At 39.8% G+C, this 26,014-nt stretch overlaps 1 protein-coding gene across 2 annotated transcripts; it reads right to left on the bottom strand.

The window, feature by feature from the left end:
* Positions 1-1,242: 1,242 nt before the first annotated feature.
* ACTR2 (actin related protein 2) lies at positions 1,243-23,989 on the bottom strand. 2 transcript variants are annotated; one of them, XM_021555857.2, is made up of 10 exons: positions 23,827-23,989; positions 18,419-18,529; positions 15,574-15,588; positions 13,281-13,496; positions 9,620-9,692; positions 7,621-7,757; positions 6,709-6,858; positions 5,865-6,010; positions 5,343-5,475; positions 1,243-4,274 (listed from the first exon to the last, which is right to left on the bottom strand). In XM_021555857.2, the coding sequence occupies exons 1-10, from the start codon at positions 23,872-23,874 to the stop codon at positions 4,104-4,106; spliced, it is 1,200 nt and encodes a 399-aa protein (XP_021411532.1). In that variant the 5' UTR covers positions 23,875-23,989; the 3' UTR covers positions 1,243-4,103. The 2 variants fall into 2 exon arrangements, with proteins under 2 accessions (XP_021411532.1, XP_021411533.1); XM_021555858.2 differs by lacking the exon at positions 15,574-15,588.
* Positions 23,990-26,014: the final 2,025 nt, after the last annotated feature.

Raw genomic sequence — 26,014 nt, 5'->3', positions numbered from 1 at the left:
AGCACCAGGACAACAAGCCAACCCAATAGGAAGGAACAAGCATGACATAGCAGAGCCCAAATAAAGTAAAATTCTAGCTGAAGTACTTGCTGAAAAAGTCCAAATCAATTTCCTCTAATACCATTCTTAGTTACAAAATAGAAGCAGATATATTTGGATTAAAAAAAAAGCAAAACAAAAACAAAAACAACAAAAAAAAATATAAAAAGCGCTCAAAAATCCACACCAAACCCAACAAACCTCCCCTTCAAACAACAACCAAAAGCCCCTCAAAACTAGATCTTCCAGAATTTTGGAATAGCTAATGGCACTTGTTTGTGGAAAATAGCTGAAGTGCCCACAGGGAGGAATTCTCTATTGAAAAAGTTGACCAGCAAATGTTGACTGAGCTGTATTTAGTCCTTTCCACACAAAAGACATGTCAGGCAAAAGAAGCAAAAGGGGAGGAGCAGGGACCATGAATTAGTACTGAGCAGAGGTATAGCCAGATGTACTTATTTCTTCCCAAGAATGCAGTGATGGAACACAAATTTGGGGTTAAGGGTGGCCTTACTTTTTTCCCCCATTAAAATCCTGCCTATCTGCATCTGTCCCTAAGATCACAAGTGTTTGGCTCAGCCACTGAGGCAGATGCATCCAGAGCCAAACTGCACACAGTGGCTCCATCTAAGAAAAGCAAACCCATTATCCCACCAGGAACAAGATGCCTGGGGAACATTCCCCCAGCCCAGCATGTGCAATGAGCTGGGGGAAGAAGCTGGTTGAGTTCATTTCAAAAGCCAAATAAATGCTCTGTGAGTGGTGGACCAACCACTAACCTGCTCAAGTCCTTTTAAACACAAAAGGTCAACCCCACGTGCATTTTTTCTATCAGTTAAAATCGGGGATGCAGGTGAAATAGCACATGCAGTCAATGCCAAGGAGACTTTTCCTAAACAGAGCATCATTATATGGCTTCTGAGCTTTGCCAAGGATGCTGAGGTCAACACAAGGTGAGGGCCCTTCCCACTTTGCAGTATGGAGGTTGAACTAGAAAAAGATTCCTGCCCAAGGATAAGGATTTTTTTCTTTTTAACGAAAAGGATTGGAGTATTGGCTAAAGGATGGAGTATGACAGCAATCAGTAGACAATGTGTTATTTTGTCATGTCAGATTTCCTCAGCTCGTGATGGTTTTGCGATGGAAGTTAGAGAAATACTGACAGAACTGTGATTTCCCAAAGGAAACAAAGCAAACATAATCTACTTTGAAAAAAATCTGATTTTATTTTTTGTATTGAAAAGACCTGTCAATTTAAATAGATGTTTATTTCCATTCATGGTCTCAACCAGTGTTGTGTGTTAACATTATTCAGAACTGTATAAAACCCATCTGTGTTACATTGGTTAACATCCTAGAACACTGGGGGAGGGGAGGGTTTGAAGCAGCTTAACATTAAAAATAGGATGTTCCCAAAAAACTTACAACTGATGCGGCATCTTCTATTCTAATTTTAAAGGAGCTGAAGCATTTTGCAAATACAATTCAAGTTATTTGGTCTTCAAAAAAACTTTAAAACCAGATTGCTTTCATAGCAGTAATGAAGCTGTCAGCTGAGAGAACACATACACAACACTCTTGTGTGTGCAAACACATACATGGAGAACCACACCGAGCACAACTGGAACACCCCATTCAGTATTTGGATTACAAATGTGCTCCTTCGAATCCATGATCACAGTTAATTTAAAATGCTAGTTTCTTTTTTTAATATATACATGGTTTCCATGGAAACCCAAGATTCTGCACAATCAACTGACATTTATTACTCATGGTGCTGTGAAGTTCTCTAGCAAAGGGGCCAAATTCCAAAACCTTTACTCAAACATGCACATACCTCACTGAAACCAGTGGACAGGGGAGAAGATGGTGCAGAAAAGGGGTTGCAGGGTCAAGGTCTAGATTTGAAAAACCACATGACAGATTGTCATTTAAAAAAAGTTTTTAAGTCATTCTTTGGTTTATTTCCATGATTCCCAACACTGTCTGAAAAGCCCAGAGACAGTCACATGAGAAATCATAGCTCTAAAGCAAGCCCACAGCATTTTTAAGTCTTGTGTATTAAAGGTTGAGAAGACTACAGGAATTCAGAGTACCCCTTACATTCATGTCCCCAAAAATCTAGTGACTGCTTAAGTGCATGCACTGAGGCACGACCGGCATGCCTGTAAATCCGTATTGTTCAAGTTAAGAGTAAATATAGCTGCAAAAAACCCCACCCACCTATAATTAAATGGTCATTGCTAGCAATACTATAGTGACTGTCTTGTTATTAAAGAAATGCAGACATGGTTGCTGCCCCTTTGGCTCGCTCAGCCAAAGGAAGCTGCCTGCTCAATTTAGAAAGGAAGCACATTTTAAGAGTCCAAGGGAGTTTAATATTTCCATGTTTCTGGGGTCAATTATTAATGTAAAGATGTAGACAAATGGCAAGTATATGAAAGCATCTCTCATACATTCCAAGGTTTGGAAGTCAAGAGCAGATCTTGACTTCCTTATCCTTAAATGTTATGGTAGGCTTTGAAAACCAGTAAGAAGTGATATAATATTTCTATGGAAAGCAAAGTAGAACTAAGTCTAGCTAGCATTTGTATGCAAGCAGTTTTTGCTATGCTTAATGTAAGGCAGATTTTATTGCAACTATAGTTACCAGTCTGCTATAGGAAAAAAACGCAGGCAACTATACTCAAAGAAGGTGGCTGATAATTACTAGTGACAACTTCTATTTTTTAGAACAACTCAGCTTTAATGTACTTTCTGGAAACAACATTTTCATCACTGGTTTTCCTTCCTTCCCATCCCATGTTAAGTATCAAAAATCAAGACTGGATAAAATGAATTGTGGCTATTTACCAACCAACATAATCTATTCCAATATTATTCTTAACTGGAACAAATATAAGTCATTCTTTATAACCTACTGCCACTGGTTGTTTATAAATATCTGCTTGTTGCAATAAACATTGGTCATTGAAATATTCATTTGCAGTAACTACTTGGCACTAGGTTAATATACTTGTAAAATTTAATGGAAGTGCTTCTAATGTACATACAAGCACAACATCAGACTTTTTAAAATTTAGTTCTGGGGCTTTAAATATTTATAGTTACAGTTTTCACAAGCATTTCTGAAAGTATTAAATCTGTTCAATAAGTTCAGAGGCTCCTGTCTCAGCATACCTAAGTTTCTTCAACAATTACAGAATAGCTAATTTAACATTCTTGCTTCCTATGCCGAGACAACAGGGTACCAAAATTTAGTTATAAAAAGAGGCATTTTTGGTCAGGCTGACCCTCCCAGCTGTCCCTTAACAAAAAAGAAACACAGCTCAAACCTGTCTCCTCTCTCCAGAAAAAAAGACACCTAAGGCCACAAATGTACACTTGCCAGAACATCAGGTGTTTCTCCATTTGTGCCAACATTCCCACTTAGAGAAATACAGTCTGAAGGCCCCACCACCACCTTGAAGGGTGAACCATCTCAGAAGCCAGTTTAGGCAGCAGTGCATATGAAACCACATTACATCAAAACAGTGTGTTAAAGTCATTCCAGCTACTTCAACTAGTTTTCAACAATGTTTAATCAAAATTCCTAGTTGCAGGAAAGAAAAAAAAAAAAACCCCAAACTTAATGTAGAGAGAGGCATAAAGATGCAAAGATAACCACCACAATGATAGCAAAAACTCTTGTTTAAAGGTTTTCTTATGCTAAAAAAGGCACACAACCCTTTGTGAACTAGAGACAAAAGCTAGCAGGACTACAGCAATAAACCCAGAAGAAAAAGCCTACCAGAATTACCCAATTGCCTACTGGGAGGGAACAATGAAGTAGACAGGCTGCTCTTGCTCCGTTTTGTTTGCAGGGAAGTGGTCAAATTTAATAGTCAAATTTAGCCACATTAAGAAACATTTAACAAAAGCTACCCCAAGAAACCAGAACAAAACCTGACGTTTGGGTCAAAAGGCCACAGACAGGCCCTTCCATAGCATGTAGCTGAGTGAGTTCAGAGATTGGCAATGAAAGGAAAAAGCTTTAGACATGTGATGGGAACAAGCTTTGGGATTTATCGAACAGTCACACCAAGCTTCTCCAGCACACGCACTCCCTTTTCTTGGTATTCTTGTCGGGTCATCCAGAAGTTGTCTTTGTCTTTCATGATGTCTGCTAGAACAGCACCCCCCAGAAACACCATGTGCTTCCGACGAGGGGGATCTTCGATTCGGATCTTAAATTTCTGGGAAGAAGAACAAAAATCGTTACGAGGGTTCTTGAAGCAAAGCCTTGCAAAAGAAAACTGGGCTTTCCACCAGAACAATGAAGTGGAAACTGTCTAGTGAGAAAAATGCAACTAAAAAAGCTGAAATGTTAGCACATTTCAGCTTCCAGCTTGCACAACTGAAGTAAAATAATGACTCTGCAATGAAAATTACACACAGCTACAGCCACTTGCTGAAAAATTGTACTTTCAGTATATCAACAAAAAGCCCAGGATTCAGAATACTGACAGAAAATTAGAGACCAAATTTTTCATTTCAGGAACACTATTAAAAGTGAAATAATTCCTAATCTTTGATGGCTGAAATTATCAGAATCACAAATTTTGGAATTTACACAATCTAAACCAGCTTAACTAATTAATATTCCCTTAACTTCTTCAGTGCTAAAGCTCTAACTTCAAGAGCTACAAAGAGAGTACAAAGCTATGACTGAAATACTGTCTCAGATGTAAAACATTCTGTACAATTGAGTCATTCCACAGAAGACCTTCAGAGAACACTATATGAAGAACCAGGGAAGTTCAATTCATTGGAAACTGCAGTCAGAGGAATTTTCAGTACAACACACTGTTACCTCTGTAATGTATGTGGCTGTTGCCTGCTTATCACATTAACAAATGGAAAAGGGAAATTTACTCCACCTGAAAGTGTTAGAGAGCTCCAGCCTCTCTCACTTTTGAGTATTTCAGTTGTAACATGAACCAAAATTTTCACTGATTAAAAAAAAGAATTTTTTTTTACTCAATGACAACTTCAAGGCACAGAAACTCCTTAGCTTTGTTTAACCAACATTACAATTTGCGTCCTGGTATTTATCAGCCTATTCTACCTAAGACTTGGGGAATTAGCAGGGTCTAGAAGGGAACTTTATTGCAAGTATGTACAAAGCAGAGGCAGGGGCGTGAGGAAGGAGGGGCAGCGGTTTCGCAATGGGCAGGGAGGGCCGCCCGCAGCCCGAGTCATTCCTGAATCCCCGCTTCCCTCTAGCGGGGATTCAGGGGAAGCCACGCCATACCCAGACCCACCGAGAGCTTCTCCACGTCTCCTTTGAGAACCCGCTCCAGGTAGAGCTGCTTCAGTTCCCGCTCCAGCCGTGAAGGCAGCCCCGGGTACATGGTGGACCCTCCAGACAGCACAATGTGCTTGTAGAACTCAGACCTAGCCAAAAGAAAAATTGTCCTTTTTGTAGTGTGTATAGTTTACAGACAGGGGAGAAATACAAATCTAAAAAACTACACAAAATCAAGCTACACAATTTCAGCTGACTTACTTATACTTTCCCAGAAAGCAGAAATAAAAATATTGTGCTTTCAAGATTTTATCTTTACTCATTCTTATTGAAATAGTTTCCAGACAACCTGTTAAGCTCCAAATGCTCAGCCTGAGCCCCATTCCCAGCATACACCCTTCTCCCAGGTGTATCTTAAATTTCTTTATTACTGTCTAAAGTGTCTAAACACATTATTAGCGTCTAAAGCAAAAGTTGTTACTTTGAAGACAGTTCTTGCATCACCCCTGACACAGGATTTTAAACGTTCTGCTCTTACCTGGTATCAATGTCAGCAGCCTGGATGGTGTTGAACAGCAATTCAGCCACACCAACCCCTTCAACATTGATTAAGTGAGGCTGGAAGAGAGCCTCCGGTGCCTCAAACCGTTCTCCACCAACTTTGATAATCCTGCCATCTGGGAGCTAGGGAAGAAACAACACCATTGAAAAGACTACTTTTAGCCACTTGAATGCTAAAAAAAAAAAAAAAAAACAAACCAAGAGGAAATGACCTACATTGCTCCCAAATGTTTTAACACAGGAAATTGTTGATAACTGTCAGCACTGCAAGAAGTCATTCAGTAGTACTGAAAGAATATACAAATTCTTTAATCACTCTGCAATTCACTTGGAAACATCAGGGACCAGACACATCAATACTGAGCTACCAAATATTTCCTTGCTATACCAACTCCTAGTATCAATTTTAAAAATTATCTTACAGCAAGAATAATGCTTTTTTGCAAATTTTTCCAACTGTGATCACAAAGTTTCCACTAAGAGACAGTTTACCTTTTCTGACAGAAGGTATCAGCCTCATGTCTCACTGCTGCATGGAGGAAGCTGAAACAATTTTATATGCTTTCTCTACACTTTCTCTACAAATTCTTGTACTGTAATATTAAAATTTCAATTATCTACAATGACAAATGTGAGTACAAATCTTACAGAAAATCTGAAAAAAAAAAAAGCCTGCAGAAGAACTTCCCAGAACCAATTTGATTCCACAGGCTGAACGGTGAGCTACCGCCAGGAAAAATTGTGAAGGAATCAAAGCTAAATGCTACCTGAATTTAAACCTAGGGAGTTTAAGATGGGGAAAGCTGTCTTGAGACACTCACCGTGTAGGATTCAACTAGAACTGTGGTCTCTAGTGCCAGCTTCTGCTCCTGCTCAATGTTGTATCCCACGTAACACAACTTCTCCTTGATCATGCGAACCGTCTCAAAATCAGCAGAATGGTTGAAAGCATAACCTCGCAGCAAGAGGAGCTGGAGGGAGCACAACAAGTTACCAGCAAGTGAGAGGAACAGCCCAGGTCTCTCAGTAGAGGGGTAGTACATTTAGACACATTTCTCTGTTCACCTCCCTTTTTAAGTGGCAAATTTGGGTATTAAGAGAAATTTGTATCTATTATCCCCAGAAAAGCAGCAGTGTTACTCCAAAGGGGAAATTTTCTTCATCATTACAACTCGCAGCATAACCAGAACAAAGACAAATTAAAAAACCCCCAAATAATTCTTCTCTTTAGAACTTCACTTCAGAACATTCCTGTATTCCAGCTTAACCATAAGATTTGTCAATCCAAGATGCTGCTTATATTTAAAATGCCCAAACAAATTGTCTATCAAACATGCTCTCTTATTTAATAATCAGGGAAGAATCACTATTTTCCATACTGCAAGAAAGTCTTTTTGAAAACAGATGAGTAGAGCTGAGAGAATACAATTTCTCTTTCACTTTAAGTATTGAGAAAGCCAATTTTCAAGCTTTTGCTTCCCAAATATGGAATAAATTCCCTTCCTACAAGATTGCCATTAAGAAAATGTGACGTGTCTGAATAACATCAATATCATCACTTGTGATTTAGATGAAAAACATAGTAAGAACAGACTGAAGTAACATAGAGAATACAGGAGTTCTTAATGTAATTAACAAGAATAATAAAGGGAAAATACACGGTGGTTTCTCACCATCCAGGGATTTTGACCACAGATACCACCTCACCCTTAAACCCTTTTCCTGCAGCTCACCTTGATGAGGTACCTGGTGATATCCCTCCCAGCAATATCTAACCGTCTTGTGAGGTGAGGGAGGGAGAAACCTTCATAAACTGGGCAAATGTGAGTCACACCATCCCCAGAGTCCACCACAACACCAGTCAACAGACCTAAAAGAATTGGGGGAAGCACAGCTTTTATTGCACTTCCATAAACAGAGCAGAACAGCAGCAAGTTTAAGATAGGATTTTTCACTGTAAACCGATAGAACCTCTCTTCCCTCAGTCATCAGTAGATATTAAACTTCAGGTTTTCAGAGTAACAAATGCTTTCTTTTTTTATTTTTATTACTTTTACCTAAATGTTTAGAACTCTACCACTCACAATTTTATGTGGTCTTTTGACATCTTAAATTGCACTCTAATTAAAGGGAGTATCTACACTCACTAAATTCTTATTGGGGCACAAATTCCTCCACAGATTCGGTTGTGCAATTTTATATTCATTTCTGAAATATGAAGAAATCTAGAGATATTCAAGCCACAAGTTTACCTTGTTAAATTCTTAGGACTTGTTGAATTTTACTGGTATAGAAAAACCCAAATACTTTCATAAGGTAAAAAATACTTGGACTATACAGCACACACCTAATATTTCTTCACACAAGTGGCATTAGGCTGAATGAGATCCACTTTCTTAGACTAAAAAAAAATCAACTCTCATGGAAAAAAGTTAGCCACAAACTATTAAATTCTGAAATATACAAAACAAATACCATGAGCATGCAGAAACAGAAGTTTATATACTTAGGAGGCTAAAATCAATGCTGAAAGTTGATCAGAAAACGCTTTTATAGTTTCTCACAAGCTACCTAAATTAAGAAACCGTATTTTAAGGACAGATCTTAGAAGTGTGGTGCACTGAAATGAGGCACATCTCTATATAACTTTAGCCACTACTTTAATCTTTGAAATAATATAAGTAAGTAGGATGTTTTAAAGGACTTTTTAAAAAAAAAAAATGTCTCAAGCAAATGCTTGATTATGTGCCCCTTGATTTTTACATCTTAGAAGGTCTTCAGCTTTGTTTTAGATGATGGTTTATAGAAACACTGCAGACTGCTCTAAGTTGTCTTATGTTCTGCTATTCACAAAGCAATTGAGCACTACACAGCGTAAGGTACATGTACAATTACAGCAGAATTTAAGACTGCAGATGTCAGTTAATTAAATATTTGTAAAGAATCAACCAAAGAAAACTAAGGGGGAAAAAACCTAATACCACAGACTGCAGCAAATAAAATTAATACTCAGGTTTGTAAAAGTGGTTTTGGTTCAAGTAATTATATTGACTTGCATGGCAGAGCCACCCTTCCAGTATTCCACTGCTTTTGGTCCTGGACAGACACTACAATGACACATTAAATACACAGGGATATTTGTGTCCTGCTATGTGACAGCTCAAAACACCAAGTCACCAACAACCAGATGCAAGGAGTCATAGTATTAGAACTGATGTGCTTGAGTAACTTCTTAAAATCCTAGATGGATTGAAGTTGATGGTAAAATTTCCATTTAATTCAGTCAATCCATAATTTTCTGCTCAGGCTGAGGACCACTTTAATTTAGTTTACTTACAGCAAAAGACTCAAGTTTTCTTTTTCCCTTCCTCCCCCCTCAAAATAGTGCAGAAGTCACATGATCATTTTCTTGAAATTACTCTCTTACTTGTGGTAAAAAGTTCTTCCTTTTTCAGGAAGAACAAAGTAAGCCATTAAGTCTTGATGCCAAAGGCAAAACAATTACACCCTAAAAGAGTTTTGAGGAACCAAGTTTTTGCATTTATCCATGAAAACACCTCCAACAGTGGTACCTATCAATAGCTCCTCAAAACAAAAAGGAAGCTGTCAGTCAGAGCTGAGCCTCCTTAGAGAACAGCATGGACACAGCCCAACACATGGTGATGCCATGTTAGTACTTAGGCTCAGCAACACATCTGGAAACTAAAGAAATTTTAGGTTAATTTTGCCTACCTTGAGCATACAGAGTAAGAACAGCCTGGATGGCTACATACACCCCAGAAAACTGGTACGTCTCAAACATAACCTGTAAGATGAAGGCAAAAATCAGCTTCCAAAACAGGCCAAATACCTCAAAGAAATTTCACTGGTGTTTGAAAACTGTATTTCTAGAATTTTGCATTTTTACTAATCAAAAACACTTCCCAAGAATTTTCATCACAGAGATGCCATAGGAACGTTAGAAACCTATGTGCTTTGAGACAGTAAAAAGTGCATTCAGGTCTGTATCTTACCTATTCACACCAGACAACCCAGATGAAATATTCCACATCCATTAAGCAACAAAAGCAAATACAAGACACCCACACATCAATTTTTGCAGCTTTACACAAATTTTCACTTTTCCAAAGTGCTTAATGAGTGGGAAGCAGTACTTGTAGACCAGCCAAGCAGTTCATTACTGAAGTGTGACTTGGTAATAAAATGTTTGTTTAGGATGTATGCTTTAAAACAAAATTCTGGCATTTTTCATTCTTCATATTAAGCCATACAGACGTTGTACAACAGCATACTATGTCAAATAAAGACCATACTCCTTCATATCTTAATCTAAAATGAGCCCAGTATCACAGGTTGCTCTCTGTATCCGGACCACCTTCTTCCCTTCTTTAAAGGGTAACCAATGACAAACTTTTAAATTTAGTGTAAAATCCACTAGAGATAAAACTGCAGATTTGCAGAACTAATACTGAAACAGGAAAAGTAATTCCTTGTCTTGTACATTAGGCTTCCCTAATCACTGAACCAGTTTCAGTTAAGAAGCAGGACAAAATTAAAGAATGTAGAGTTCATAGGATCTTGTCTTCTTCCTAAACACAAGAAAAGGCCAAGTAAACAAATCATGCTGTACAGCAGTTTTCCCCTCAATAAGCTGTACCAGGAAAAATGGATGAACTCTGATTATTCCAACACATACAGAAGCTTTGCTTTTGCTACCCTGCAGCCTTCATAACCCTTCTGCAACTTCTAGGCTTAGAAACTGATTGAATCCTAAGTGCTCCCACAGCTCAAGTAAAAGATATCTAAATATTTTTGAAGATGCCTGACAATTTTAGAATTCTGAACTATTTAAAGAAACCTCCTCCGTTAGAACAGTGTGAAAAGGAACAGAAAGGGAACAGTTGAAAGGGCAGCAACTCAAAATAGATCTCCTTTGAGTAGTCATTGTCTAAACCCAACACTATTCCCATGGATATTTTCTAACAACCCGAGTGCCTGTTAAATGAAAAAATAATGTAAGAAAAATCTAAATTATCACCTTCATACAACAAAATCAGTATTCAAATGGCACGGGTTACTGCCTTCACATGTACCAAACCCTAAAGGCTTCTACAAAACCTTTTATAACCTTTGGGGGTGTTGTCATTCTTTCTCTCATGAAAAAAGAAATGCATTGTCCTCTGCATTACTTTCTTTGACATGGAAAATGCCTCGACACAGGGCATGTACATTAACAAATATATATAGATATAAATAGATATAAATACTGAGCAATATGTTTCCCTGAAAAGATTCTTCTTCATGTAACAGCAGAGTTTTGATTACCTACAAAGGGATGTTCTAACTGGGTACAGAAAGAATTAAAAAATGGGGAAAAATATAAGGAATTCTAGGTTGGGTTAGATGAAGTGACTGTGCTCAAGCATCTCTTGATTTGCCACTACAGTCTGGCTGTTCCTGAGGGTGTTACACAATGAGAGTGCAGCAGATAAACAGCAAACACTCCATTAAGCTGAGGAGCAACCCGGGTCTTTTATGTGCTATGAGAGGAAAACCACTTTTTAAACACATATTTTACAATATAGGTGACATGTGAACACGTGCTGTCTTACTATTGCAGGTGGGCCTGACAAAGTGATGAAATGAAGAGAGAATTACTGGAACCAGAATGAAGGACAGCATATATAATTATCTATCATCTTTATATGGTCCAGATGACTAAGCTTTTCTTCTAAAATGTTACTGCACTGTATCCCAAAATGCAGATATTATTATATTTATTGCAGGCATTAGGAAGTGTCTTCATTCAGTCCTCTGCCTCATACTGGGCTTGCCTCTCTGGAAAGGAGGAGGCCATGACAAAAATTAAAGGAATATAAATACTTTGCAGTTAAACTAAATATTCCAACTTCTCATAACATTGTGCTCCATTAAAACCATTAGCAGAAACAATGAGCTTCTGTCTAACTCGAACTTAAATTTACAAAAATGGATTCTAGTTCTTATTAATCTTCTGCATCACGATCTTTCAATCTTGCATCTTGCAAGATTAAGTATCTATCTATAGTCTCTGGGGTAGTGTTAAGAAGGCAAATGAAGCAATGCAAATATTTTATCAGAATTCAGAGGCCATACTTAACTCTTGAATTTTTGGTATAAAATTACTTGGCACAAGAATAACTAAAATCCATCCTTTTGTATTTACCAGGAAAGCAGAAACAAAAGCACTACTGTTGACAACTGAAAAGCAAAGAAGTCTGGACAGGAAATATAGAGTCATTCCTGCTACATGGAGGCCACCCAGAATAACCTGCTCTGCCTATCACACCACAGCTGGCTGATATACACGGTATTACTAGTGCTCCATTACCTGATACTTAGGTCACAGAACCCTAATGTCCACAATTGCTTAAAAAAAAAAAAAAAAAAGCTGAATTTAAATTGCACAGTAATTTTTTTTTTTTTTCACTTAACTTTTCCCAACTTTGCTAGACTTCATTTGCTCCCTGGTCACTGAAAGAAAGGATTAGTGTAAATGTATTCACTTCCAAGTTGCAGAAAGCAATACTGAAGCTGTGACATCAAAAGGATTTCAAAGGAAAGGTGCTGATAAATGTAAATTCTTAACAGACTAAGGAATGATTTTTGGAGAAAAATATATATATATAAAAGCTTTGATATTCAAACCTATATGAATTGAAAATACCTATGATGCTTATGAGATAAAAATTCAACAAAACAGAAAACAAAACATTCTGTTCTTGTCAAACATTACTGCTCTTCAAACCTGAGTCTTCATCACAGGTAGAGGAGCTAAACAACACATATCTGACAACCTGCATTGAATACAAGGTTCAACTGGAACTTAGATCACCCAGGGCAGCACTCTGAGATTGAGGATGCAAGAACCAGGCTTTCCTTCTTAGAAGGCTTTCATTGATAATCCCTAGCACTAATTAAAGATTAGTGCATTGGCTGTCATCACACCTTCGTCTCAACTACCTCCAACAACACTGCTCTCTCCATCTGGTAGGCACCATCTAGCTCCAATCTCCTCTGCATTACTGGCTTATACAAGTCCAAGTCATTTAAAGTAATTAACATTCATCCAACAACTAGTAATCAACATATCCTGGGTATGTGAAGACAGACTTGTATTTCCAATTCTGTGTTTTAATGCTGCTATTAATGCTCGAGACAAGAAGCCTGCTTACAGCTTGTGAATGAGATCAGCTGGTTTGAATTTAAGCACAGTAGCATTCATGCCTATGGCTGAGAATGGGTTTTGGTTAGGGAACAGAACTGCTTTGCTTCACACAAAGCAGTGTTGCTGGAACAAGGAATCTCTCAGTGCTCCAATGACTGTAGATCAGCTCCTACTAGGCACACGTACCTCCACAATCTTCTCCCTATTTTTAGTCGGATTCATGGGAGGCTCTGTGAGTAGTATTTTACAATTTTTTGTGTCAATATTAAGTTTTTCTGGTCCAAAGGTGTAATCCCAAAGGTGCTTCATGTCATCCCAGTTCCGAACTATGCCATTCTCCATCGGGTAATTCACTTCCAGCATCGATCGTAATTCACTGGCTTCATCACCAACCATCAGATCCTGTAACATTTTAATAAAAAAACATGTCAGTCTTTACAAGGTTTTCTAATCCTCAAGAATGACAGTGAACTGCTTCAGCCTGTGTCCAATGTGTTCTTAAACAATGCCCACATTTTTGAATCACTTGCAGGTACTTAGGAGAGAAGTAGAATATATTTCATGTAATATTTAAATTTGGCTCTTACCCATCCCATAGCTTTTCCAAAATAAACATTATTATATTTGATTTTTTTCAATTAACCTTTAAGAAACCAATAAACCCTGTTAGAGCTAGAGACTACAAAGACTTTTTAAGTACAGATGTTTCTCCACTGACACCTTCAAAATTATTTTACCAAATACTAATTTCTAAGAGCCGAGATGCAAAACAGCACATAAGGGTAGTAGGTGGGATTGGCAGAATATTTTTCCATGCATGTTGCAAATTTCTGTGCACAATACCAAAAAAGGAATAATGAGTGGTGAATAAGCATACCGAACAGGAGCAAAAGCAAATAAGAGATTATAAATTCCACACCAGACATTAAAAGAAACAATGGTTTACATATTGCCTGTGTCAATAGGGTGTGAAGAGACACATCTGAATATAAAATATAACCTCATCTGTTCCTTGCCAAAAGTCCCAAGCCAGAAACCCCAGTAATGCATTCTTGCACAAACACAACCAACTAATGCAATTTGTATAGTCATTTCACACTGATTAAGCAATCTGTTTATTAACGTTAGTTATGCAAACATTGCACATTCAAATTAGTAGCATCACATCTTCTCCTTTCCCACGTATTTCCCACAGGAAGTATGCACAGTAACATCTTATCTTTGCTGCTCATTATAGCCCATATTTTTCTAAAGAAGCCTGAACTGACTTACTTGTACTTAGGCTGTAAGAACATTTTCTAGGTACCATTAGTTCTGTGTCCATAATAATATTAATTGCACCAAAAGAGGAAAAAAACAAAACAAAACAAAAAAAAACAACAAACAAAAAAAAAAACCCAAAAAAACACCTGCTGCTTTATCCTATCATATGCCACAACAGTTTGCAGCTGCTGTGGCACAGTGGAAGTGAGTTACTCAACCTACTATTCAATGCCAGGGAAAAAAAAAAGATGCACAAGAGAAAATCTGGCATCTGGTTTACAACACCTATTTTAGAAGTAACCCAAGCAGTTGCTGTTGACTATATAAAAAGGAAGTTAATTGAAAATAGTTTTAGTGAAACTGTTCCTCTTTCACCCCCTCTCCCTGACAAGGTGTTTTATTTGTTTTCCCTTGCACAGCAGATCACATTCCAGCTTTTGACTGTAGAGAAGACAAAAGTCAAGACTCCGACACTTTCAATCCAAAGCATTCTGGTGAAACCACACTATGAGAACTCCACCATGCAGCCACATTACTCATGAGAATTTAAGACAACACAAACTCCACCAGTTAGAAGAATCAGCTTTTTTTGTGCACTGTTCTTTGAGGCTCCAAGCTGCCCAACAGGACGCAGCCAGGAAAAGCTGCTATCCAAAGGTGCAAAGCGTAAGTTGCACAAAATTTTCACATCCTTTTAAAACAAAGCTAAAGGGCAGAACAATTGTTCTCTCTCAAGAACATCAGCACTAGCACACTAACAAACATGTACACTTGGCAGTTGAAGAGGAAGAAGGACAACACAACCAAATTTGCAAAGAGGAATCAGTATTGTGGCATCCAATATTTCCACCACTTCAATACACAGTAATATCTGTCTAACTGAAAATCTGAACATTTCTTCAAACTCTTGGTTTGTTATGTTAAACAGAGTAATTTCTACTGTTAAAGATGCTGAGTTCATGTTGATCTTTCAGTGTTATTCTTGCATCTTGCAAAACTACAGGTTACATAGCATTTAAAAGCAATACATAAAATGTTCTCATTAATTAGTTGCCAGTAAACCAAAGCAATGAACAATGTCCAAAATAAGTATGTATTCAAATGTAAAATGTAAGACAAGACAAAACAATGAATAGCATTTAAAAAATAACATAACAGCTACTAGGTCTCATCAAGCAAAAATGGTAAACAAAAAGCACAGGGGCACCTCACTTACCATCATTTTGTTATTCTACTTCAACAGGTCAAGAAAGGTGAAGAAAAGGTAGAAGCAAGAAAGTCAGAAAAGGCCTAAATGAAATTCTCAAATTATTTTAAGTACACAGTAGAATTAGGCTGAAAAGAGATGCATGTACAGCAGGAAATGATCTGAGTTAGTTTAGTTAGGGCCAAACTAACATTATCAGGACATCAGATTAAATTGTCTCTTTAAAGGAAGCTATTGCTACACGTCAGTGGCAAGTCATGTTTTGGCTTCCTAGATTGCAAGCAAGATCAGTGTATCTGCCTATCTCTCATAAACAGGATTCTGTGTATATATATTCTGTAACAGTGGAGCTTTACTCTGGGCTAGGTGTGTACCTGAAAGACTCTGCACAGGACAATTGACTATAATTAGTTCTGACAATTGCTAAATTTAAATTTTATTTTTTAAATTCACTTCATATATCTAAGAACTGAAAACTACTCCTTAGTACTGACTTATTAATACCCCCATAACCTGCTGCAGACTACTACATCAGGAAAAGCCAAGAGCAGCATCTATACTTATGGTTTTAGTTGCAATTTTAAGCAAAATTATCCCAGTAATAACTGAATTCCTGAGTGGGATAAAAAGCTATATCCCTGCTGCTAGCTGAAAGGAGAATGCATAAGGAAAATATGGTCACAGTAACTTGAAATTGGTAACTCAATGGATGACCACTGTTTTGATCAGCTTCCAGGCTGCTTTCACAGAGTTTCTGAATTCCACAGGAGTGCAGCTTTCCTGAACAGTTTTGAAAAGTTAAACTGATAAACTCCTTGCCAGCTTCCTTTACTCAGTTTTAAACTTATCCCTTTAGAACTCACAGCATATGCCTAGAATTAAATTTTGGCATAAAACTCTATCTGCTAAACTAAATTTAAGAAATCTGCAAGATTCTCACAAAGAAAAAGAGCACTCACACTTAATAAGTCTTTCTACTGTATTATCCTACTAGGACACCCAAAGTGTCTGTGGCAGGGATTTCTTCTCTTGATACACTACCTCCTTAAGAAAGGGTGACAAGCTGTTATTGTCAAATGATATAATACTAGAAAGAATCAGTTTATTCTCTTTGAAATACACCCACATGATCCATGCTCAAGCAGAAGACCAGCAATGCATGCAAGATGATCATTTACAGGTTCTTTTGCTGATCTCATAGCAATTACCAACTTCTACATCCTACCTTTTCAATGCAGCACTGTTATCTGTAACAATATTAAATTATCAGATAATCGGAGGATACCAAAACTGGCAGGACAGGCTGTATTGAATGGGCTGGAAAGAAAACATTACTTCAACTGTGAGAATTCATGCAAGAAACTTTTGGGAGGAGTTTAGACTCATAAATCACTGCATAATTTCATAAAATTTTACCAAGACCTCCTTTAAGGAGACTCCTCACATTAAGGTCAAGAAGATACCCAAGGAAATACCTCTCCCAGATCTTACTAGAAAAAAGATTACGTTTTATGTCTCCTTACAAAAAAATACTCTTTACTGTGAAAGGGAAATATCTCTATCCTCTCAAACAAATTGTCCTAGCTGATACAAGAGAAAGCATTACTGAGATAGTAATGAGACAAACCTACAACCACATTTTGGGAAGCTCTAGCATCTTTTAGCCTTTTGACTTCCTTGCATGGCCTTCTGCTGATACTACAACCATTTCATAGGCAGAAGCAGAAACCAAACAACTCAAGTTCTCCTTGTCAACTACAGGATTCTGAAAATATGGAACAAGACTGGACTGATTTTTTTTTAACTCTTCCTAAACTGCTGCTCAGAACAACTAAGGAAAACAAAATTGAAACCCTGTCTATGTGTGGTCCTACTTAGCCTTCACTGGCCTAAGTGGGCACTTCTACAGTTCTGCATTGCCTCCTGCTTCTCCCTCACTGTCCACCTGGAGTGTGCACCATGGTCTGTCTAGTAAGGCAGTCATTACTTTACCTGACCAAAAAATCCTTCTTTTTCAGCTGGATCAGCTCACTAAAGCAGATTACAACATGCCTGCACAAGCAGCATGACCAGCACAAGTTGAGAATTGTGTGGCTAGAAGCAAGAAGGGAGGATATGACCACAGCAGGGCCAAAACATTTACCAAAGCCTATACAGCAGAAGCAACTAATAACATTTGAAGTGTTACTCTCTAATTACAAAATAAGTGAAAAATTATAGCTCCCTGGACTTCAGAAAATTAACTCTCCAACAGTGGTTCTCTCCTCATGCCTTGGAATAATGCCCCAAGACAAAGCAGCCTGGACAGAGCCTCTCCATCTCTAACTGGTGTGGAGCACCTAAGTCCATCAACAGCAAAAGGAAAACGAAAACCATAGAAACGATGAAACGCAAACACAGCCAAGGTTCAACATCTCATACAAGATCACAGATGATCAGCTCTGAGTAGAAAGCAAACCATACAGAAAAACCTGGAAGCTCCAGCAGTTCTTCAGCACTGTCTCAACATGCCACAGAACAGCTTGGTGACAGTCAGTCACTTCTGTCTGATTTCTGCCTTCTGATCTTGGCACCATTTGCATTATTGGCATTTGAAGCCCCTTTTTGCTCAGAACCACTCCAGCCCTACCTGCTGCCTCCTCAGGTGCACTATCTGAAGGCCTCCAATGCTTTAGATTACCTCTTCTTATCTTAGTATCTGGTGACAGGCTAAAATCCAATACAGAAATGAATCAAGAGATACTGAAACAGCATAAAAGGGAGTTAAGGAAAAAATATTTCCAAACATTACACAACTCAAAAGCTGCCCTAAATATTTTCATCTGTCAGAAACAAATAACAATAAAAAATTTACCTTGATTTCAATGTTTCCTACTTTAGCAGTTGATCTTATAATGGGTCTGCCAACCAAAGCTGGAAAAATGTGCTCTGGAAAATTCGAGCCTGCATAGCCACATTTCACAAACTGAAAAAGAAGAAATAATTCTATTAGAATACGTGTTACTTTTGTTTACAAATAGAAACCTGGTTTGGGATAAAAAATTAAAAGTCCATGTGCCCCACTGAAAACCAATTTAATATATACTCTCAAATAAATTTTACACATTTTAGATGGTGCATAGATTTTTAAAACTGAGTAAAAGTATTTTCCAGAATGTTTCCTGAATCAAGATTATCAGATTTTTGAGAAACAGTTTAAAATGAGTAGGTACATTGGAAGATGCAAAAGATTCCAGTGGCAGGATTTCCTGCCACTCCATCCAAAACGTCCTCTAGCAACCTGAAATCTGTAATTTTGTAATAGATCACCTTATAACGGGTACCCAATAAAACCTAATTAAATCACCTCTCCAATTACGAGCACATGGTAGCATTATGAATTTCACACCAAAAAAACCCCAAAACCTTGTGAATTCAATTTTCACACTCTTGCAAAAAGTGCTCAAATGTGAACTCACAATTCAGACGGATTTCTCAAAGTTTCATAATTTTGAGGCTTTCCTTTAAGGATAAATTCTGCAGTAAGCACTTCTAAAACCAACAGCACAACCAAAACCTCAGATGATTGCAGTTCACACCAAACAGGATGCTCTGAAAGAGTGTTTATTACCCAAATATATACAAAAGGAAGCTTTATATCACTGGCTTCCAAGATAGTATACACACTAAGAAAACAATGACAATTTACTGAACAATAAAAAAATATATAGTCACTAGAGGAAGTACAGTTGTAAAATGTGAAATTTAAATGTGCCAGCAAGAAGTTTAGTTCACGGGGATCAGCAAGCTGTGCTCTTCAGTATTTTGATAGGGTACTTTAATGTATCATATTCCACTGTTCTGGTAGGAGGGAACCTCAGGAGCTGCATCATCCAACGCTGGGCTCAAACCAGTCACTGCTGAATTCTGAGCAGCTTGCTCAGAGCTTGGACCAGCTGGCTGCTGGGAGCCTCCAAGAACAGGCAATTCACAGACTCCTTGGGACCTTGTCCTAAAATGTAATTATCCACTGCAGGTTGTATTAAAAACCATTTGCTAGAATTTTCCAAATATTCGCCGAGTTTTCTGAAGCAAGGTCTGAAGACTGCCACTGGAACAATTATCCCAGCAAAGAGTACAGCTAATTGCAGCTGAGAGGAATTCTGTCATTACACTAACGGTAACATGGAAAGTCACTTGTGCTGCTGCTCCTAATTATTCACCTTACTGCACGAAAAAAGGGCACCTGTTGTGGAAAGAAATTCAGAGACCTGGTTACAGACAAAACCAAGACATATTTTAATTAAAGCTGGGGTAATAGAGGGGAGAAAGGATTTTTATTTTGGTTTTTTGTGACCCTAATTTCCTTCCTCATTCAGTGATTGCCCTCCAAAGGCAGAGCTGTTTAGAATACCTGAAGAACGACACTGCGTACACAACTCATTTCACTCATTCTACTTCAAATCCAGAATACTCTGAAAAGGCAAGTATTTATCAATTCTTTTGGTTATACTAAGGCCAGACCTGCCTAGGAGTTGTGTAGATCTTATCTGTGCATTCAAGAATGCAGTGCTGCTGTGAGAAAGCAAAGAGCAGCCACAGGCACTTCTGGATCACATCCCTGAGTACACCCGTATATCATATTTAGTGGATAGTCCATATCCACTAAACAGGATATGGAATATCTAAATACATCTTTACAACTTAAACTCCTGGAACATCCCCTCAAGAAGCTCCACCACTCAAATTTTTAAACCTCCAGTATTTATATAGCAACCCTGATATATGCAACCAAAACAATTACTGCACAAAAATCAGTATCTCTTGGCCACCCTTTAAAACACCTCTCAGAATCACATACAACTATACTGACCTAAAAATTGCTGACCTACAAAACCACAAAAATTCTTACTATTTGACATGAATAGTAACTTCCAGCCTCTTTTTGCATTCAGACCTCGATGCATCTTCCCGGGAAATTAACAAATTCTAGGTTTTAAAAACAGATTGTAGTTTCTCCAACCAGCCTGTAACATAATCAAAAACAGATTTAATTGATGCAAACTACAATGAGCGAGAATAAGCTTGGACATTGACAGTCTGTTTCCTACCTCTTTCTGGCCACAACAGAGAGCCTTAAAAATTACATTTTACAAAGTGTAGATAGACTGTGTGATAGACTGTGCCATAGACAGAAAGAATTCTAACTTGACTTCAAATTTGAAATTTCCCCTTCCAGTCTACACAAAAATTTGGTGAAGGTAAGAACAAGCAGGCCTTCTTTGTCAGCTTCCCCATCAATGGGGACATGCCCACTGTAGTATTCTCCCTGACACTATCCTAAATATTCAGCTGGTTCTGCAGGTTTGTGATCACCTAACATTGTCTATCATGGCTGCAGAAACAGGTAAAACTACCAATAGGAAAATGCACAGATCTATACAATAACAGACTTTGGACTCTCTTAGATTTTTTGAAGCGGTACAGGAAATATAAGATACAGGAAATCCTTCAAAATCTTCAAGTAAATGAACAGCAGTAATCTGGAACAGATTCTCTTTTCTAAGGCCCAACATGAAACACTCACTGCTCTGCCACTCTCAGTTTGAAACACTCTAATTCAAGTTCAGTGCACTTGTTTCTCTTCCACCTCTTGCCAAGCACACCCCTCACAGCAATTATTGAATTACAATGCTCATGTTTCCAAAAAGAACACAAGCACTCCATGAATTCACCTATTTCTGCAAGAACTTCATCATCATTTGTTTTTGCACACATTTGCTATACATTCAGAATGTTCTAAGAACAGCTATTTAGCCTGCCTGTGTGCAAGACCATGTATGTAATTTTTACCATATATAGTTTCTTCCCCATTTCACTGTGGTTTATACGGAGTCTTTCACTTCCTACTGAGTCATCAAACACCAAGAACTTGCATGTATAAGTGTTCTTTCAAACTAAAAGAATGAGGAAGCTTGCAAACGGGTCACGTGACTGGTTTTAAAATGAATAATAATACTCTTATCAGATCTCCCTGCTTGATCCTTTCCACTGATGCAACACTCAAACAAAAACCCTAAACACAGTTACAACAATTGTACAGGCCAGTGAGTAACTTTCTGCTTGGCCTCTAACAATAAGAGCATCCACCTCTAACGCTGCAGACCTTTGAGGTGCCATTGCCTGCCTCCCACACTATGTGTTGCAAGAACTTCCTTCGAGCCACTCACCTCTTCCTCAAAGACTGGCTGCAGCCTGATGCATCAGGAGTCCTACTGCAGCCTAACAAGAACAGCAAATTGCAAAGACGAGCCTAACGTTAAAAATTCACCCGTTTTTCCAAAGATATTCTCCATTTTTTACCTATAAGTTTTCCGACACATGGAGAGCGATTTCATTTCAATCATGCTTTTAAGTGTGAGATATCAGAAATAATGCTAAACATTTCTTGTCACATAGGCAAAATATTATTATCAAAATAGTGGCTTGACAATACAGAACTACTTGATACCTCGACATGCAATTGAGACTCAAAAATTTTACTGAATGGAATTTTTGTGCAGATTAGTTATCCCAATCCTTGTCCAATTATCCCAAATCAATCTGAACATTTTGAGTTGACTCATTTAACAATTAAAACACTCTTTCACTCTACTCTCCCACCCAAGGAGTTCTGTGGCTTCCAGGCACACATTGTTCTGCCCAAAAACCCAGCACAACCCAAAACCACACAGGCTGAAATGACACAGGCTCCTCTTGCACCATAAAGACACCTTCCACTCCTGTGGTTATTTATATCCTGCTGGTCCAACTCATCGAGGGAAAAACTGTATGGATCCAAGATGTGTCTGGAATTAACAGCATGCACAGATACCCCAGGCTGTAAAGAAATGTGTGTGGCACACCCAGCTTGGGAAATCTGGTTGGAAAAATTGCTTTTACCCTCTGTGTCACACCTGAGACCAGCCAAGGCACAACACTGCTGTCACCAGCAATACACTCAACATTTTACAACTCAGTGATTATTGCCATATAAAGGACCACACCAATGGATGAAGCTCTGAATTTTTTGTTTTGGTTTTTTTTTTTTTTTTTTTTTACTCTGGGCCTCGCAATAGGAAGATTAAAGAAAAAAGAACAATAAAAGAAGTCAAACAAACAAACAAACCGTAAAGCAGCTTCCATATCCTTTTGTAACAAGAAAATGCTATCTCCTTTTCTTTCCTTTCTCTAAATTATAGTGTAAAAAGTGCCCAAAGGCTCTGAATTCTAACCCTATCAAAGATAGCTTTTGCTATATGAGGGTTAATGAAGACATCATCACTGTCAAACCCCGAAACTGTCAAATATGATGTTCTTCTTCCTGAACCATTCTAACAATTTCAGATGCTAACTGAAAAACCCCCTAATTTAGGATGCTGAATCTGTAATAAAATAATCCTTTGTCTCAAATATTCTTTACTAGGCTTATTAAAAAAAGAAAAAAAAGTCTTTTTTGCAAGTGTTCATATAAAAAAAAAACCCTTGTTTTTTTTTGCCATTCAAGAGATCTTAATGCACCACCAATCGAGGTAACTCTGCACATAATATTGCTTTACTGGGGGAAACCTAGACTGCTAAAAGAAATTACCGAGGGGAAATAACCACCGATAGCATCTGATCTCCTCCTGCTTTAAAATGGTATCTTTTTCACTTCCTGCCAAGGTGCTTCACAGCCTGACAAAAGGATGGATTTTCCAGCGGTGCCTGCACGCTTATGGAGGCCAGGAAAGGTGGAAAGGATGGGGAGAAAACCTTTCATTTAGAAAATGCCGATTATGGGAGGTACGCGGCAGATCGGAGAGGCACGGAGGAAAGGATGATGCTCTTAAAAAAAAAAATAAATAAAATAAAATAAAATAACCAAACACATTTCCCTCAAGTAATAATCCTGCAGACACAGGACGCATCCTGACTGCCCAACGCATAATGCGCTGATTCAGAATTTTTAAAAATCGCCGTTTTTGTCTGAAGGCGCGCTGCTGAGGGGACCGGCCCAGGTCACGCAGGGGAATCGGGACCGCCGAGGGCCGGGGCCGGGCACCGCAGGGCCCGGGGAGCACGGGCACACCGGGCCGAGGGCCCATCGCCCATTCATTCCGCGGGGACGGCGGCCGGGCCGGGCGGGCGGTGCCGGCAGGAAGCCGGGCCGGCTCCGGTGGGGGAGCGCCACCCGCCTTCCCCTTCCCCTTCCCCTCCGCCCCGGCGGCAGGGCGGCTCCCGGCGCCGCCCGCGCGCACTCACCCCGGTGCCGTTGTCGCACACCACCACCTTCCTGCCCAGCGTGTCCATCGCCGCCCACACCGCCGAACGCGGCTCCGCACCGGCAGCCCCGACACGACACCGAGCGCGACAGCGGCACCGCCCCGAGCTCCGCCGGGCCCCCCGCGCGCCGCCCGCCCGCCGGAAGCCGTCAGCGCGCGCCGCCCGCCCCGCCCGCCGCCCGCTCCGCCCCCGTTGCCGGGGCGGCGGCGGCGGCAGCGGGGCACGGGCGGTGCGGCGGCCCGGAACCGAGCCCCCGAGTCACCCCGAGCCCCCCGAGCCACCCCGAGCCCCCCGAGCCCCCCGAGCCCCCCCAGCCTGCCGGCTCGCCTCCCTGCGCCCGCCTCCCACCCGTGCGGAGGTGGGGGTCGCCTGAGGGGCCGCCCGCCTTCCCCCCTCACGCCGCCCTGCCTGCTCTGCCTGCCCGCGCGGGGCGAAATCAGCCCCGAAAAGCTTCTGTTTGCCGGGGATGCTGTGTCCATTCGGCATCTCCCGAGCTTCTGCTCCTCCCACAGGCCTTGCCCAGGTTCGCCCGGCGAACAGTTTGCATTTGTGTGATGGGTTCTGAGTGAAGGAAAAGATAAAGTGTGATCTGGCTCCTCTCTGGCAGCTCCATATTTGTAAAGGATAAGCGTGACCTCCTGCATTGTCTCTGGCAGCCTCAATATTTGTTTATTGTGTTGCCCCAAATTCCACAAGAAGTCAGGAGCAACCCCAGGTTTTTCCCTCCATGCCACGAACTGTGTCGGTCCCCTATGAACAGCAGCCTGTTCCAATTGGGTATTAGATGCCAATATTTGTTTATTTTGTTGCCCCAAATTCCACAAGAAGTCAGGAGCAACCCCAGGTTTTTCCCTCCATGCCATGAGCTGTGTCGGTCCCCTATGAACAGCAGCCTGTTCCAATTGGGTATTAGATGCCAATATTTGTTTATTGTGTTGCCCCAAATTCCACTGACTTCCACAAGAAGTCAGGAGCAAACCCCAGGTTTTTCCATCTGTGCCATGAGCTGTGTCGGTCCCCTATGAACAGCAGCCTGTTCCAATTGGGTATTAGATGCCAATATTTGTTTATTGTGTTGCCCCAAATTCCACTGACTTCCACAAGAAGTCAGGAGCAAACCCCAGGTTTTTCCATCTGTGCCATGAGCTGTGTCGGTCCCCTATGAACAGCAGCCTGTTCCAATTGGGTATTAGATGCCAATATTTGTTTATTGTGTTGCCCCAAATTCCACTGACTTCCACAAGAAGTCAGGAGCAAACTCCAGGTTTTTCCCTCCATGCCACGAACTGTGTCGGTCCCCTATAAACAGCAGCCTGTTCCAATTGGGTATTAGATGCCAATATTTGTTTATTGTGTTGCCCCAAATTCCACTGACTTCCACAAGAAGTCAGGAGCAAACCCCAGGTTTTTCCATCTGTGCCATGAGCTGTGTCGGTCCCCTATGAACAGCAGCCTGTTCCAATTGGGTATTAGATGCCAATATTTGTTTATTGTGTTGCCCCAAATTCCACTGACTTCCACAAGAAGTCAGGAGCAAACTCCAGTTTTTTCCATCCATGCCATGAGCTGTGTCGGTCCCCTATGAACAGCAGCCTGTTCCAATTGGGTATCACACAATATAACCTCTGGTATAGTTAAGAGAGTTACATGTTGTGTGGAAAATCACGCTGTGAAAGGCCAGTGTCTGCAAAGGAGACAGAGGAGCCCTGCAAAAATCAACTTTATTCGAATCAAGGTAGAGAGCCATGCCCCTGTGGAGTTTCAACTTTCCCCGGGTACAGCCTTCCCAAACTGTCCCCTACACATTCCCCCCTGAACGTGTGTCCCTCCCTCATTGTGCACTGCATGACCATTAAAATTAAAATTAACCATTAGCCCACCCCGGGAGGAGAAATTAATACTCATAAGTCTATTAGCTCTCTGCATTTTCCCCCAAAGTTCAGAAGTTCAGGCTGTGCTTTGCTCTGCAACAAATGCAGGGCTTGATGTAGGTAAAGACCCCCACGCCCATTCTTCCAGAGCCTTGCAGGTCCTTTCAGATCAAATCTTTTGTAAAGACTTTAAACCCATTTCTTCTATCACATATGAATAGATACACATGTTTATGGTTGTCATTTTTTTTCTACCTTTAATTTTACAGAACAGTGAGAACAATGAGAAATTTTAT

This window comes from Lonchura striata, chromosome 3 (genome assembly GCF_046129695.1).
Source record: "Lonchura striata isolate bLonStr1 chromosome 3, bLonStr1.mat, whole genome shotgun sequence".
Classification (NCBI taxonomy): Eukaryota; Metazoa; Chordata; class Aves; order Passeriformes; family Estrildidae; genus Lonchura; species Lonchura striata.
The sequence above is the reverse complement of the archived record's forward strand: the minus strand, read 5'-3'. Positions and strand labels throughout refer to the sequence as shown.